This window comes from Lynx canadensis, chromosome F1, assembly GCF_007474595.2.
Source record: "Lynx canadensis isolate LIC74 chromosome F1, mLynCan4.pri.v2, whole genome shotgun sequence".
NCBI lineage: Eukaryota > Metazoa > Chordata > Mammalia > Carnivora > Felidae > Lynx > Lynx canadensis.
In genome coordinates, this window is record NC_044319.2 from 31,184,184 (window position 1) to 31,198,865 (window position 14,682).

The 14,682-nt window shown below is 36.3% G+C and overlaps 1 protein-coding gene across 1 annotated transcript in view; it reads left to right on the forward strand.

Moving 5' to 3' along the window:
• INTS7 (integrator complex subunit 7) overlaps positions 1 to 14,682 on the forward strand; it is a 92,906-nt gene that overhangs the window by 40,052 nt on the left and 38,172 nt on the right. Inside the window, exon 8 of the mRNA XM_030302239.1 lies at positions 10,030 to 10,147. Within this exon, the coding sequence (XP_030158099.1) occupies positions 10,030 to 10,147 (118 nt within the window). The remainder of the gene's footprint in view (positions 1 to 10,029; positions 10,148 to 14,682) is intronic.

Below are 14,682 nucleotides of genomic sequence, written 5' to 3' on the forward strand. Positions count from 1 at the left end.
ATTGATTGACATATAGAACATTTTCATCACCCCAAAAGTTCCTTCAGGCTCCTCTGTAGTCAGTCCTTCCCCCAACTCCTAACAACCACCAATCTGATTTCTGTCCCTATAATTTTGCCTTTCTAGAATATAAATGCAGTCACACAGTATGTAGCCTTCTGGATATGACTTTTTTTTACTTAGCATAATGCTTTTGATATTCATTCATGTTGCTGCATTAAGCAGTAATTTGTTCCTTTTTATTCCTAAGTAGTATCCCAGTGTATGGACGTACCACAATTTGCTTATTCATTCACAGGGTGAGGGACACTTGGATTGTTTCCAGTTTTTGTTATTATAAATCAAGCTACTATTGTACAGGTCTTTGGGAGACATTTCTGAGGTAAATACCTAGGACTTGAACTGGTGGGTTGTGTGGTAAATATATTACTATCTTTGTAAGATACTGCCAAACTGTTTTCCATGCTGACTGTACCATTTTACATTCCCACCAGCAGTATGTAAGAGTTCTAGTTCACTATCTTTGCTAGCACTTTCTATCATAGGGCTTTGTAATTTTAGCCATTTTATTAGGTATGCAGTGGTATCGCATCATGGTTTTAATTTGCATTTCCCTAATGACTAATGATGAGTATCTTTCAGGCTTGTCATCTGTATCTCTTTGGTGAAGTGCCTATTTTAATCTTTTATGCATTTTTTTAAAGATGGTGTTCTTGTTACTGAGGTTTTTATATATTCTGAATACAGATACTTTATCAGATATGTATTTTACAAGTATTTCCTGCCAATATGTGTCTTTACAGTATCTTCTAGAGAGTAGAAGTTATTTACTTTGATGAAATTTAGTTTATCAATTTTTTTTTCACTTTTTTAGGTTGTGTTTTTTGTTTTATCTAGGAAATCTTTACCTGATCCAAGGTCACAGAGATTTTGCCCTGTGTTTTTTTCTAGAAGTTTTATAATTGTTTTTATATTTAGCTCGTGTGATCCATTTTGAGTTGACTGTTGTCTACTCAGGTACAAGGTAGGAATTGATATGCATTTAGATAGGCAATCATCCCACACCTTTTGTTGAAAAGACTGTCCTTTCTTCATTGGCTTACCTTAGCATCTTTGTTAAAAATTCTTTGACCATATTGACACAAGTCTGTTTCTGGGTTCTGTTTCTTTGATCTATGTGTCTATCCTTAAATGAATAGCACACTGTCTTGGGGTTTCTTTAGTTTTATTTATTTAAGTAATCTCTACACCCAGTGTGGGGCTCCAACTCACGACCCTGAGAGCAAGAGTCCCGTGCTCTTCTGACTGAGCCAGCCAGGCACCCCAATAGCACACTATCTTGATTACTGTACCTTTATAGTAAGTCTTGGAATCAGGTGGTGTGAGTCCTCTACCTTTGTATTTATCAAAATTATTTTCGGTGTTCTAGGTCCTTTGAAAGCCTTTTCATATAAAATTTAGAATCAATTTGTCAGTCTCTGCAAAAAACCTTGCTAGGATTTTGATTGGTATTTGCATCTATAAATCAGTTTGAAAAGAGCTGACATCTTAATAGTATTGAGTTTTCTGATCCATGAACAAAATATCTCTCTCTGTTTATTTAGGTTTTAGTTTATCATCAGCAGTTCTTAGTTTAAAGCATCCAAATCTTGTAACATTCTGTTAGATTTATTCCTAAGTAGTTCGTGGGTTTTGGTGGTATTATAAATGATTGTTTTCTTAGATTTCCAAGAGAGCAATTTTGATTTCTTCTGTGACCCTGAAATTAATTTTTTTCTTTATTCGTATTGTTTTTTTCCAGTTTTATTGAGATACACTTGACACACATCACTGTATAAGTTGAAGGCGTGCAGCATGCTTTCACTTACGTTTATTGTGGAATAATGACCAAAGTAAGTTTACTTAGTGTCCGTCATCTCATGCAGGAACAATAGAAAAAAGTTTTCTTACGATGAGAGCTCTTACGCTTTACTCTCTTAACAACTTTCATATATATCACACAGCAGTGTTGACTGTAGTCATGTTGTATGTTCCACACCTGATACCAACTGATCTTATAACTGGAAGTTTCTGTTTTTGAAGTTACCAGTTTTTTGTATTCATGGAATTTTTGTTGTTGCCAACCTTCTGTTATTTCTAATTTAAAAATTTTTTTTTTTCAATGTTTATTTATTTTTGGGACAGAGAGAGACAGAGCATGAACGGGGGAGGGGCAGAGTGAGAGGGAGACACAGAATCGGAAACAGGCTCCAGGCTCCGAGCCATCAGCCCGGAGCCTGACGCGGGGCTCGAACTCACGGACCGCGAGATCGTGACCTGGCTGAAGTCGGACGCTTAACCGACTGCGCCACCCAGGCGCCCCTGTTATTTCTAATTTTAAAGTTTCTTTGAGACCCAGCGTAGGATCACTTTTTATAAATATGGTTGACCATTGAACAACATGTATTTGAACTGCATGGGTCCACTTATACATGGATTTTATATATAGATCTGTCAGACTACCTACCATGTTCTACTGTGTAGGGAGTCAGCACCCTCACCCCTGTGTCAACTGTAGTTCAAAGGATTTAAAAAGAAGGTATATTTTCTATATTAATTATATCAGATATGTTATATGTAGTATAATATGTAGACAAATATGTAGTATATAATGTTACATGTTATATATATGTATTGTGTTAATATTACATATTACATGTAATGTTACATATTGTATATGTATACTATGTACTATATATATTACTAATATAGCATTTTAGTATAAAGCTATATTGAATCTACTTTATTGATAGTACTCAAGTATACCATCTTAAATTAGTTTTTTTTTTCCTTTTGATCTATGGAGTTTTGATATTTATTCTCTTCTCACACCCATTTGTATTTTAATTTAAAAATCTTAGGGGCGCCTGGGTGGCTCAGACTGTTGAGTGTCTGACTTCAGCTCAGGTCATGATCTCGTGGTCTGTGAGTTCAAGCCCCGCGTCGGGCTCTGTGCTGACAGCTCAGAGCCCGGAGCCTGCTTTGGATTTTGGGTCTCCCCCTCTCTCTGCCCCTTCCCTGCTCACGTGTGCACTCTTACTCTCTTTAAAAGTAAATAAACAGTAACAAAAAAATTTTTTTTTAATCTTAATGCTCTTATTGCACAAATAGAACTTATTAATATAAAGGAATCCTCTATTCTATTTAAAGCTTTTTGCCTCTAGGGGCTCCTGGGTGGCTCAGTTGGTTAGGCGGCCGACTTTGGCCCAGGTCATGATCTCGCGGTCCATGAGTTCGAGCCCTGCATCGGGCTCTGTGCTGACAGCTCGGAGCCTGGAGCCTGTTTCGGATTCTGTGTCTCCCTCTCTCTGACCCTCCCCCGTTCATGCTTTGTCTCTCTCTGTCTCAAAAATAAATAAACGCTAAAAAGTAAAAAAAAAAAAGTAAAAAAAAAAAAAAGTAAACGGTAACAAAAAAAAATTTTTTTATCTTGATGCTCTTATTGAACAAATAGAACTTATTAATGTAAAGGAATCCTCTATCCTAGTTAAAGCTTTTTGCCTCTAGGGGCTCCTGGGTGGCTCAGTTGGTTAGGTGTCCGACTTCAGCTCAGGGCCTGATCTCACAGTTTGTGAGTTTGAGCCCCGCATGGGGCTCTGTGCTGACAGCTCAGAGCTTGGAGCCTACTTCGGATTCTGTGTCTCCCTCTCTCTCTGCCCCTCCCCTGCTCATGCTCTGTCTGTCCCTGTTTCTCAAAAATAAATAAAACATGAAAGCTTTTTGTCTCTGATTCTTTATATATCATTAACATTGCTACTTATTTTTCTTTGCATGTATTCATTAGTCTGTCAATTTTATTATTGACTTTTCTCTATCATTTGGGTTTAATGCTTATAAATAGCACATAGTTAAATTTACCTCGTTAGACTTAATCTGAGTCTTTTTAAATAGTGTAACATAAATTATTTGCATTTATTGATATACCTGATGTTTTTGCTTACTTTCCCCATCTTCCTATTGTTCTTATACATTCTTTTTTGTTTCCTTTCTCCATTACTTTCCTTTGTTACTTTGATTGTTTTCTTTATTCCTTTATGTTCTAGTGAATTAAAAAGATTTTTACATGCTAATTAAACATTTGTTTTTACTTTACTTATATCTGTACTCAATATATAGTAATGTAAGAACATGTGTGTCTGTTAAGAATGAAAAGTGTGGTCATTGAAATGTTGCAAATTTTAGCAGACTTGAATTCTCTTTTTTCCTCCCCTTCACTCTTTCCTATATCTTATTAAAATAATCTGGAATTTAATGATCAATCTTTTTTTTTTTTTTAATGCTATGCAGTGGGATTTTTTTTTTGTAATAAGTTTTTTCATAATATATGCACTGAACTTCACAGCCACATTAACAGTCACTTAAATGTTAACTAGTTTGTTGATTTCACAGCTTGCTAGTATTTCTTCATTTTACCATATCTTCCCTTGAGTTTTTAATTCTGATTTATCTTTCTTTTTTCTTTGATTAACTTTTTTCTTTGATTAATTTTAATTGAAAATATGTATTTTTTAATATTTGTTTCTCTCACAAAGAATTTTTTCCTGTGCCTGAAACCTGAGCATATTGATCTTAATTAAATAGATATGGTCAAATAATCACTACCTCACAGCCTAGATATATTTTTGAAAATATTGAAATAGAACAGAGGAAAACAGTGATAATGATATTTGTTGGTTTCAAATTTGAGTTTTACTCCCAATTACCAAGAGTAATTATATTTTTTCTAGGGCTTCCTTCTTCCCCCCTTCCCTCCCTCCTTTTTTCCTGCCTCTCATCCAGTCGCATCCACCGCTGATTAATTTTTGGGTTTTGGTACTTCAAGGGTGATTGTGTCTATTTCATTGCTACTTTTGCTGGTGTGATGGTAGGTATTATAATTAACATATGGAATCATATATTCCAGATTTAAAGGAAATCCTTTCATTCTAAATGTTCTAAAAACACAAAATGAAGGCCTAATATAGTGTATTTTTATTAAAATAGCCAAAAACAGAATTAATTTCATAAGAACAAAAATATTTTTTCATGTGTTTATATTTTTGTTTGGATTTTGTATGCTTGCTAATATAAATATCCATTTTAGTTGGTGTTAATTTGTGTTAATAGCTTACACTTATTTTGATGTTATAATCTTATCTGAAGAAGTTGATTTATACAACCTGTCTGTTACAAAGCAAAAGATTATTCTGGATATTTTCAAAGACATAATTTTATTTTTGGTTTTATATCTCCTGAGAGCTCTGATTTGTACCTTATCTGATACTAGGAGGAATGACAAGTTAAGTCTGAGAATTAGTTCTTTTACATCTTTTTCTTTGTGGTTAGTAGAATGGAGACATTTTGAGAGATTATGTCTCTGGCAGAGTACTTTGAAACATAATGTTTTTCTGTACCTTAAAGATTATAAAATTTTTGCCATGCTTTTCTGGAACACATCCCTGGTGGCCAGTCCCATTCTAGGGTAGAGGAGAAGCCCCTATTTAGGAACTGACCCAGAAAACGGTAATTCAGGACAGAGCTTCAGTTGAGAAGTGAGGTAAGCCAGCCTAGAGAGAGATTCAGACCAAATAGTGAAGAAGATTGTCGTGGTGAGTGAGAAAGGGTGCTCTGTTTGAAGAGTTAGTTTTCCTTTTTGTCAATGTGAAAATGGCCCTGGTAAGAACAGTTTGTAATAGGCTATGTCCTTGGAACAGAAACTTGAGCCAGACTTCATCACTGACATAGGATTGATGTGCCATCCCTGGGGAACTTTGTGATGTGCTCTGTTAAGCTTACTGATCTGAATTAATGAACCTTGAAATCAGTATGTATTTACTGGGAGCATTTTAGTACCCAGTACTGTGCTGAATGACAGAAATTAGAAGATAACATTAATTTTCTAATATTTTCCCTCAATTTTTTAAATGGTAAAATTCTTCTTGCTTTTTAAAAATCATTAATATCGTTTTCATAAATGTCTCACATATGCCTTCTTGATCGTCCCGAAAGGTTAAATGTCTCCTAATACACAGAGCACTCTGCAAGGCATAATTTTTAATACATAGAAATATAAGACATAGTCCTTAATTTCTGGGGCTATTTGGCTGAGTGTTTTATTCTTAAGCACAAGTAAGTTAATAGCACAAGGCAGGACAATTTAGGGAATAAGACATAGATACGTGGAAATGGCTTAAGTATTTGAATAAATAAAAACTGTGGTATTACCTAACCACAATCACTTTTTTAAAAACTGCTTTCTTCTGTACTTCAAAAACAGCGTCTGTGTCTTCTCTTATTTCTTAATCCTTCACTCTTTCTTTCATACACTTGCATTTAGATCTGTTTCCCTATTGCTTCTGCTTAGGCACTTAAAACGTCGCCAGTGTTCTTAATGCTAAATCCGGAGGCTTTTCTGCCTTCGTCATGGCCCCTTCAGCCTGCCCCTTCTCTTGGCTTCTTTGCACTGAACTGCCCTCACTCAGTTTTTCCACTCTTGAAACTGTATCATCTTTGGATTCTTCACCCCTCCTTTTCTTTGGAGTTGAGTCTTTGGGTTGAGTTGAAGCTGGGTGCTTCCTCCCATTTATTTTGTGCCAGTCTGACTGCTCCCCTTCACATCAGCCTGGGCATTCTAGTCCTTCTCCTTGAGCTGAACTACTCTCCAGCATCGTAGCTTGTAGAGCTTACAGAATTCTTGGGCTTTCTATTATTATAGACAATAAACGTCGCCCCCCCCCTTTTATTTTAACATTTATTTCTTTTTATGCCAAAAGCTGCAAAAGGATCCATAGATATAGATATATAGATATAGATATAGATATATACACACATGTGTATATATATATACTGTCTATATATATATGTAAAATATTTCCCACTTACTCTTCTGCCATCCCCTCAGCTCCTTTGCCCAATGGCAACCAATGCCTAATTTCTTGTATGTTTTTCCAGAGATGTTTTACATGAAAGCAATTTGGTATACATCTTTACCCCCATTTTGCAGACAAAGAAGTTGAGACTCAAAGATTTTAGTAATTGGCTCAGATCACAGAGATGGTAAGTGGCAGGGCCAGAATTCCAGTGTGAGTCTTCCAGTTAAAAATCTGCTTCTTGTCAGATTCCAAATGCTTGGTAGATATTTCTCCTTGGACTTCATATCTCTTCCTATTTCCGTCTTTCCTCTGAAATAAGCTTATTCCCGTAAATTCTCAATCTTCAAAAATGGAATCAACATGCTCTTGTCATCAGGTTTGAAATTTTGTAGTAGTCCTTGAGTCCTTGTTGATTCCCTCATACATAATCTGTTTCAAAACGTCTTTCATATTCACACTCCACTCTCCATTCCTACCACCAAGCTGTGGTTCAGGCTATTGTCCATCACCACCTGCCTGGATTACTGCCATAGTCTGTAGGTTGGCTCCTTGGCTCTCACCTGTGTTTATCATTGCAAGAAAAATCTTCCCTAATGCTTTTGATAACGTTATTCCTCTCCAGTGGCTTCCTTTTACCTTTCTCATTAAGTCTAAATTACTCTGCCTAACTTTCAACATCATCCTTAATCTGACCTAATCTTCCTTATGCAGTGTTTCTCTCTCTTAGCCTTCATCTCTTTTGGACATACCTCCTCTTAGGTCACAAATAAATACTCCATATTCAGATCTAATTGCCACAGTTCTTGTTTGCTTCATCTTGATCACAGTCTTCCCTTCCATGACCAGAAACTACTTTTGCATTTCTCCCGGGATTATTTGCTTCTGCTGCTGCTGCTTTTCTTATTAACTAGGTTTTTGTTTCAGTTGAAAAAGTACATGTGCACATGATAAAAAATTCAGAGTTCAAAGTGCACAGTGAATGAGATACAAATCATCTCTTCCCCCAGCCCTCACCCACAGAGGTGGTCAGCGTTACTATTTTCTTACATATCCTTCTGAATTTTGTCATTTGTCATCTATATGCAAGCATGTGTATGTCCCGTCTTCTTTCTGTACGAAAATGGAAATACAGTATATACATGTTCTGAACCTTTTATCAATAGTACATCTTGGGAAACATCTCATGTTAGCACTTAGATCTACTGCGTTCTTTTACCAGCTGTGCGGTACTCCCTTTATATTTCCAGTCCCACGGACGGACGGACATTAGAGTTGTTTTTAGTACTTTTACTGTTACTGATTACATTGCTACATTGACTAGTTGGTTTAAGAAAAAAATCACCTTTATGAATGTACCATCTCTAAAAAAGGAGTCCTTGGGTCCAATGATATGTACATTTAAAATTTTTATATTTAATGCCACTTACCCACCAGTGAAGTTTACGCCATTTTACCATTCTATCAGCAATGCATGAGAACACCTGTATCCCACATTGTTTTCAGTATTGTATTTTATTAAACTTGTCTAATCTGGTGAAAAAAAGTCTCTTAATTCAAATTTTTCAAATTATGAGTGAGGTTTAACTTCTTATATTTAAAAGCCATTTTATATACAAAAACCATTTAGTATAAACACTATCTGTGAACTACTCATTTTTCTATTGGGTTGTCTATTTATTAGTAAGAACTTTTTGTATATTAAGGTTATTGGGCCTTCATTGACCTTACATGATGGGAATATTTTTTTTTTCCAGGTTTGTCAATTATATTTTTACTTTTTCTTTTCCCATGTTGATCCCTTAGTAGTTTTTATAGTTTTGGCTTTTATTTGTGACAAAAAAGAAACAAGAGTCTAGTTTTATCTTACCCAAATGACTCGCCAGTTGTCCTTGAACTGTTGATTTAAAAGCCCCTCTGATTTGAAATGCCATTATCGTATATTAAATTCTATGTGTAGTTGAATCCATTTCTGGGACCAGTTCTCTCTGATTGATTTCTCTGTCCATGATATGAAAAACTTTGACTTCTACAGGTTTATTATACATTTTATATTTGGTAGGGCTTATTTTGTCCGTCATTATACTTTATCAGAATTTTTCTGGATATTTTCTGATTTTTATTTTTCCATATGATCTTTAGAAACAGATGATCTAAATCTCCTCATTCCCAAGATTTTGACATTTTTATCTGGGACATACTAAGTTTATTTTATATTTTATAAAGTTTACTAACCCTTTCTGGAATTTTATTTTCTATTTTTCCCCTGGTCTTTAAGTTTTGCCATTTTCTGAACCTTTGCCCTTGTTGGAGAATGGGAATTGGTTGAATTTGCAGGGCAGTTATTTGACTACTTACAAGACATGTCCCAAGAGTAAATATACAGGATGAGGCGGGAGTCCCTGTAGTATAAGCTTATATTTACAGCTGACTGTGCTGAAAGAAAAGCATCTTCTTTTTCGTAATTCTTCAGATCATCTTAGGCATAGAGTAGATGACCCGAAATGGAGAAGAGACAGCTCATTCACTTGTATAGTAGATAGAATTGCCACATTCTATTTTTTTTTTAAATATACATACGTGAACTAACATACGTATCTCTCAAGTAAGCAGAGTGTGGTAGAGGTTCTGCTTGTGAGGACTAAATAGTACGTAATTTATACACTGGGCTTAATAAAAAATCACTCATGATGACCTTTTTTTTTTTTTAAATAGACTTTATTCTTCATAATAGGTGTAGATTTATAGAAAAATGGGAAAGACAATACAGAGGATCGCCACACACCCCACATCCAGTTAACCCCTATTATTGGTAATTAACATTAGTATGGCACATTTTTTAAAATTAATAAACTGTTGATACATTATTATTATTAATCAAAGTTCATTCCTTATTCTGGTTCCTTTAGTTGTTACTTGGTGTCCTTTTTCTGTTCCAGGAGCCCATCTAGGAAACTACATTATATTTAGCTAACATGTTTCCTTAGGGTCCTCTTGGCTGTGGCAGTTTGACCTAAGTTTTTATCATGGGGGGGGGGGGAAGATACAATTTTTCTAAAAGCTAGAACATTTAAAACAACTAGACAATTTTAAAGTATATTGGCATTTCAACTTCTGCGTTCTTTACTCCTCTGTGTTTCAGGCACTCTGTGAATGTGCCCTCCAGACTCCTTATGACAGCCTGAAACTTGGGATGTTGTCTGTCCTTTCCACACTGTCAGGGACCATTGCCATCAAACATTACTTCAGCATAGCTTCAGGTAAGGCGAAGACAGGGGAGAGCATATGGACAATGTGGTAATCCCTTTTTTCATGCTGATGGGTCATGTTGCTTCTTCTGTAAAGCCTTAGAATCCAGGACGGTTCCAATCTCATACTCTGTTATATGCTAGTGATTGATTTGAAAAGGATTTCTTTTTTTTTTTTTTTTTTTTAATTTTTTTTTTTTCAACGTTTATTTATTTTTGGGACAGAGAGAGACAGAGCATGAACGGGGGAGGGGCAGAGAGAGAGGGAGACACAGAATCGGAAACAGGCTCCAGGCTCTGAGCCATCAGCCCAGAGCCTGACGCGGGGCTCGAACTCACGGACCGCGAGATCGTGACCTGGCTGAAGTCGGACGCTTAACCGACTGCGCCACCCATGCGCCCCTGAAAAGGATTTCTTAACTAATGTCTGTTGTCATAAAATCTTGCACCTTTGATTATAATTCAAGGATATTGGTTTTCTAGATTTGCCCTGTTTTGAATTATATGTAGGTGAAACAGTATTTTTGCAGATACTTAACATAGCTTGTTTGCTTTTGTATGCCTCTGACTCAAAGTGCCCTTTGGATTTAAGTACATTTCAAAGGCCAAATGGTGGTGATGTTTAAAAGCAAATGTCACATGCCCTCTTTTAGGTATATGTCATCCCTCCAGAAAATGATTAAAATAAAACTTTACCCCAGTTCAATAATGACTTCCTAGTTGCCTATTCCAGATGATTTAACTTCAGAGTGCCTTTATTGGGGTGCTTGGGTGGCTCAGTCAGTTAAACATCTGACTTTAATTCAGGTCATGATCTCATAGTTCGTGGGTTCGAGCCCCCCATCGGGCTTTGTGTGGACAGCTCAGAGCCTGGAGCCTGCTTCGGGTTCTCTCTCTCTCTCTCTCTCTCTTTCTCTCTCTCTCTCTCTCTCTCTGTTTCCCCCCTCCCCTCCCCTACTTGTGCTCTGTCTCTGCCTCTGTCTCTCAAAATTAAATAAACATTTAAAAAAATTAAAAAAAAAAAAGTTGGGAAGTGGGAGAATACATACTAGTGATACAGCGGTGACCACAGCCACATCCAGTTTCTAGGATCTGCCGTAGGCAGTGGGCGTTTGCTGTGTCATGTGTGGTCCCTTTGGCAGCAGTGTAAGTTGTGACGTTGAGGAATCAGTGCCAGTGGTGGCAATATCTTCACTGAACTCATTCTGTGCATGGTTTGGGCAGTGATCTTGGTTGGTCTCTAGCCTTGCCTGTTTCCTATTTTCTAAGCTTAGTTTTCTAGCCTTTCCAGTAATTCTGTGAGGTATTTCTTTTTAAAAAAGTTTTCTTTTTAATGTTTGTTTATTTTTGAGAGAGTCAGAGATAGAGCGTGACTGGGGGAGGGGTAGAGAGCGAGGGAGACACAGAATTAGAAGCAGGTTCCAAGCTATGAGCTGTCAGCACAGAGCCCAACATGGGGCTCAAACTCACAGGCCTTGAGATCATGACCTTGAGCCTCAGTCAGACGCCCAACTGACTGAGCCACCCAAGCGCCCCATTCTGTGAGGTATTTCTACAGTTATCCATTGCTACAAAATAAATCGCCTCAAAACTTAGTGGCTTAAAACCATCGTGTTTGCTCTGATTCTGTATATCAGCAATTTTGATTGGCTTTTACTCAGAAAACTGCAGTCCTCTGGAACCTGGACCAGACTGGACGGTCTAAAGTAGTCTCATTCACCAGCTGGAGCATGAAAGGCTCTCAGCAGAGGCACCATGGTTCTCCTGCATGGGACTCTCAGCAGGCCACCTTAGCTTTGTTAACATCGTGTCCTCAGGGTCCTCACAGCAGCCAAAAGAAGGCAGGCCACCAGCACAGAAGCACTTCTTCGCGTTTCGCTTGCACATGTTTCTTCATGTCTCAGTAGCCAGGGCAAGTCACACAGCCAAGTCTAAATAAGTGGAGAAATAAACACCTCTTTAGCAAGGAATTAGAAAATTGCATTGCAAAGGGGCTTGCCTGCAAGGGATGTATTATTACAGCCTTTTTTTATCAACAATCACATGCCCATTATGCTTTCCCTAAGTTCTTTTTCTACATGAATCAGCCAGTCTCAGTTTCTCAGCTGATACTTACTATCCTTGACCGACATCCTACCTGAAGAAAGCTGTGGTAAACAGAGTATTAGTTGTGTCTTATAACTTATAAGTGCCTTCCCATGCAAGGTCTCATTGCTTCTGTACAAGTAGCCTTTCAAGTAAGGCACATGCAGAGGAGTTTATAAGTATTAAAATCGAGGCTTACAGATTTGCAGTGATATGTCCAAAGGCACACATTATAAAGTGCCTTAGCCTGGGCCTGAACCCAAAAGTTCTGACTTAGGGTGCAGTTTTATACTAAATGACCTAGATGTAAAATGACTTTCTTTTTCTTTATTTTTTGAAAGTCATGTATAAGCTTTGTCAGGTTGTAGTATTCAAGCACTTCTTGAGCTTTGTCCTTTTATTGAATGTTGAATTTTATTAAATTGCAGTTTCTATATGGAATTAAGCAAAAGGTTTAAATAACCACATTAGGTAATGCTTATAGGAAAGTAAAAGTCAAGGATTTTACAAAATTGGACTATTCCCGTAAGCAATGGTAAATGTTTAAGTATGTTTTCATTGCTTAGATTTTTTCAATGTAAGCAGGATAGTTTGTAAAACAAAATTTAATTTTGCATCTAAATCACTAACAAATGGCTCGTAAGCATGTAAGATGTTCAGTGTCGCACATACCTAAAAAGAATGCCAAACAAAGCCACACTGAAATACTTTACCAGTCCATCAGATTGGCATAGATTCAGAAGTTTGATAGCAGGGGTGTGGGTGAACCACGACTCTCATTCATTGCTCATGGGTTGTGAATTATTAGTCTGCATAGGTGATTTGGAAATATTCATCAAAATTATAAATGAGCCAGAAATTTCACTTCTGGGAATTTATCCTACTAATATAGTCACATATTTGACAAATGACAGATGTACAAGGGTATTCATAGCATCATTATATGTAATAGCAAAATACTATCTATCAGCAGGGGTGTAAGAGCATAAAAAAATCCATCAGTAGGGACTGCATTAAAGAAATAATGTTATACAACGGCAATAGAAGTCAGTGTAATTTATTAAAAAGAATGTATGGCATGGAATAATCTCCATGATACAATGTTTAAAGAAAAAGCAAGATGCAAAACTGTAAAAGGAGAAAGCAATAGCAAAATATGTGCACTTGCAAATTTATAGAGCCTGAAATGATACACAAGGAACTGATAACATTGGGTGCATGAAGAAGACTTCTCATTCACTGACTTTATACCTTTTTCTAATATTTGTTGAACCTTTTGAACCAGTTGGATTTATCTTAGCAAATAATTTCTAAGTAAATAAAAAAATTAAATTTAAAAGTAATATTTTCCCTGAAACAGTTAACATAGAAAAATGCCACAAAATACTATATTTTAAAGGCAGAGTATTGGCCACTATCTACTTATCATGAGTATGTGTGAATTTTTAAATTGTGTTGATGTGCGTAAAGAGAAAAAAATCTTTTAAAGGAAACACTCTAGAAAGCTAATGAAATAATGCCACACTCATTTGTGGGATTTGGGATGATTTTTGTTTTTTTCTTTGGATTTTTATGTTTTTTTTGCCAAGTGTCTTATGATGACGCTTCATAGAAAAAAAGGAAAAATGTAAGTTGCAGAACACATTTGTAAATTTATAAATGAGTCTGTTTTGTCCAAATCACATAGGAAAGAAAAAGAATGGAGGAAATACAAGTGCCATAGTTTTGAAAAGCTTTTCAAATATTTTAAAAACACTGAGGCTTTACCTGAGCTAGTATTTTTATGTTAAACTGGGGATCAGTAAGGCGATATATGTCCCACACTGCCTGAGGTAGTTTTGGTTTATGCCAGTTGTAAGTAGTAATGATGTCCCCCTTCAACCTCAAAAGATATGATCAACCTTGGTAGGAGAGGCAAGGTTGAAGTTGGTAGGAATCATGGAAAATAAGCAAGAATGGAAAAAGGAAGGCAGGAACAAGAGACTGCTAAAAAGTTGAAAAGCTTTAATCTTCTTGAAGCTCACTCACTTATACCTGAGAGCTTCTCTACTGTATGTAAAAATATTTGCAACATAAGCCTTACGTTACAGAATTTCAAGTGTGAATTTTAAAGGTCACTGCAATCTACAGCATAGAGCGTCAGGTATAAAGCACAGGGGTAGGACATAAGTAACTGATTTTACATTACAGAATTTCAAGTGTGAATTTTAAAAGTCACTGCAATCTATAGCAGAGAGCATAAGGTATAAAGCACAGGGGTAGGACATAAGTAACAGATTTTATGATCTCAGGGGCAAGATGCTTAAAATCTTTGGGCTTCACTTTCTTCTGTAAAAAGCATTGAATCATGTGATGTCAGAATCCTTTCCAGTTCTAAAATCATGAATTCTGTGTAAACCTTAACTCTATGCCAGCCATTGAGGTAAGAAAAGCAAACTTTAAAAGTTTTGTTTCTCTTTTTC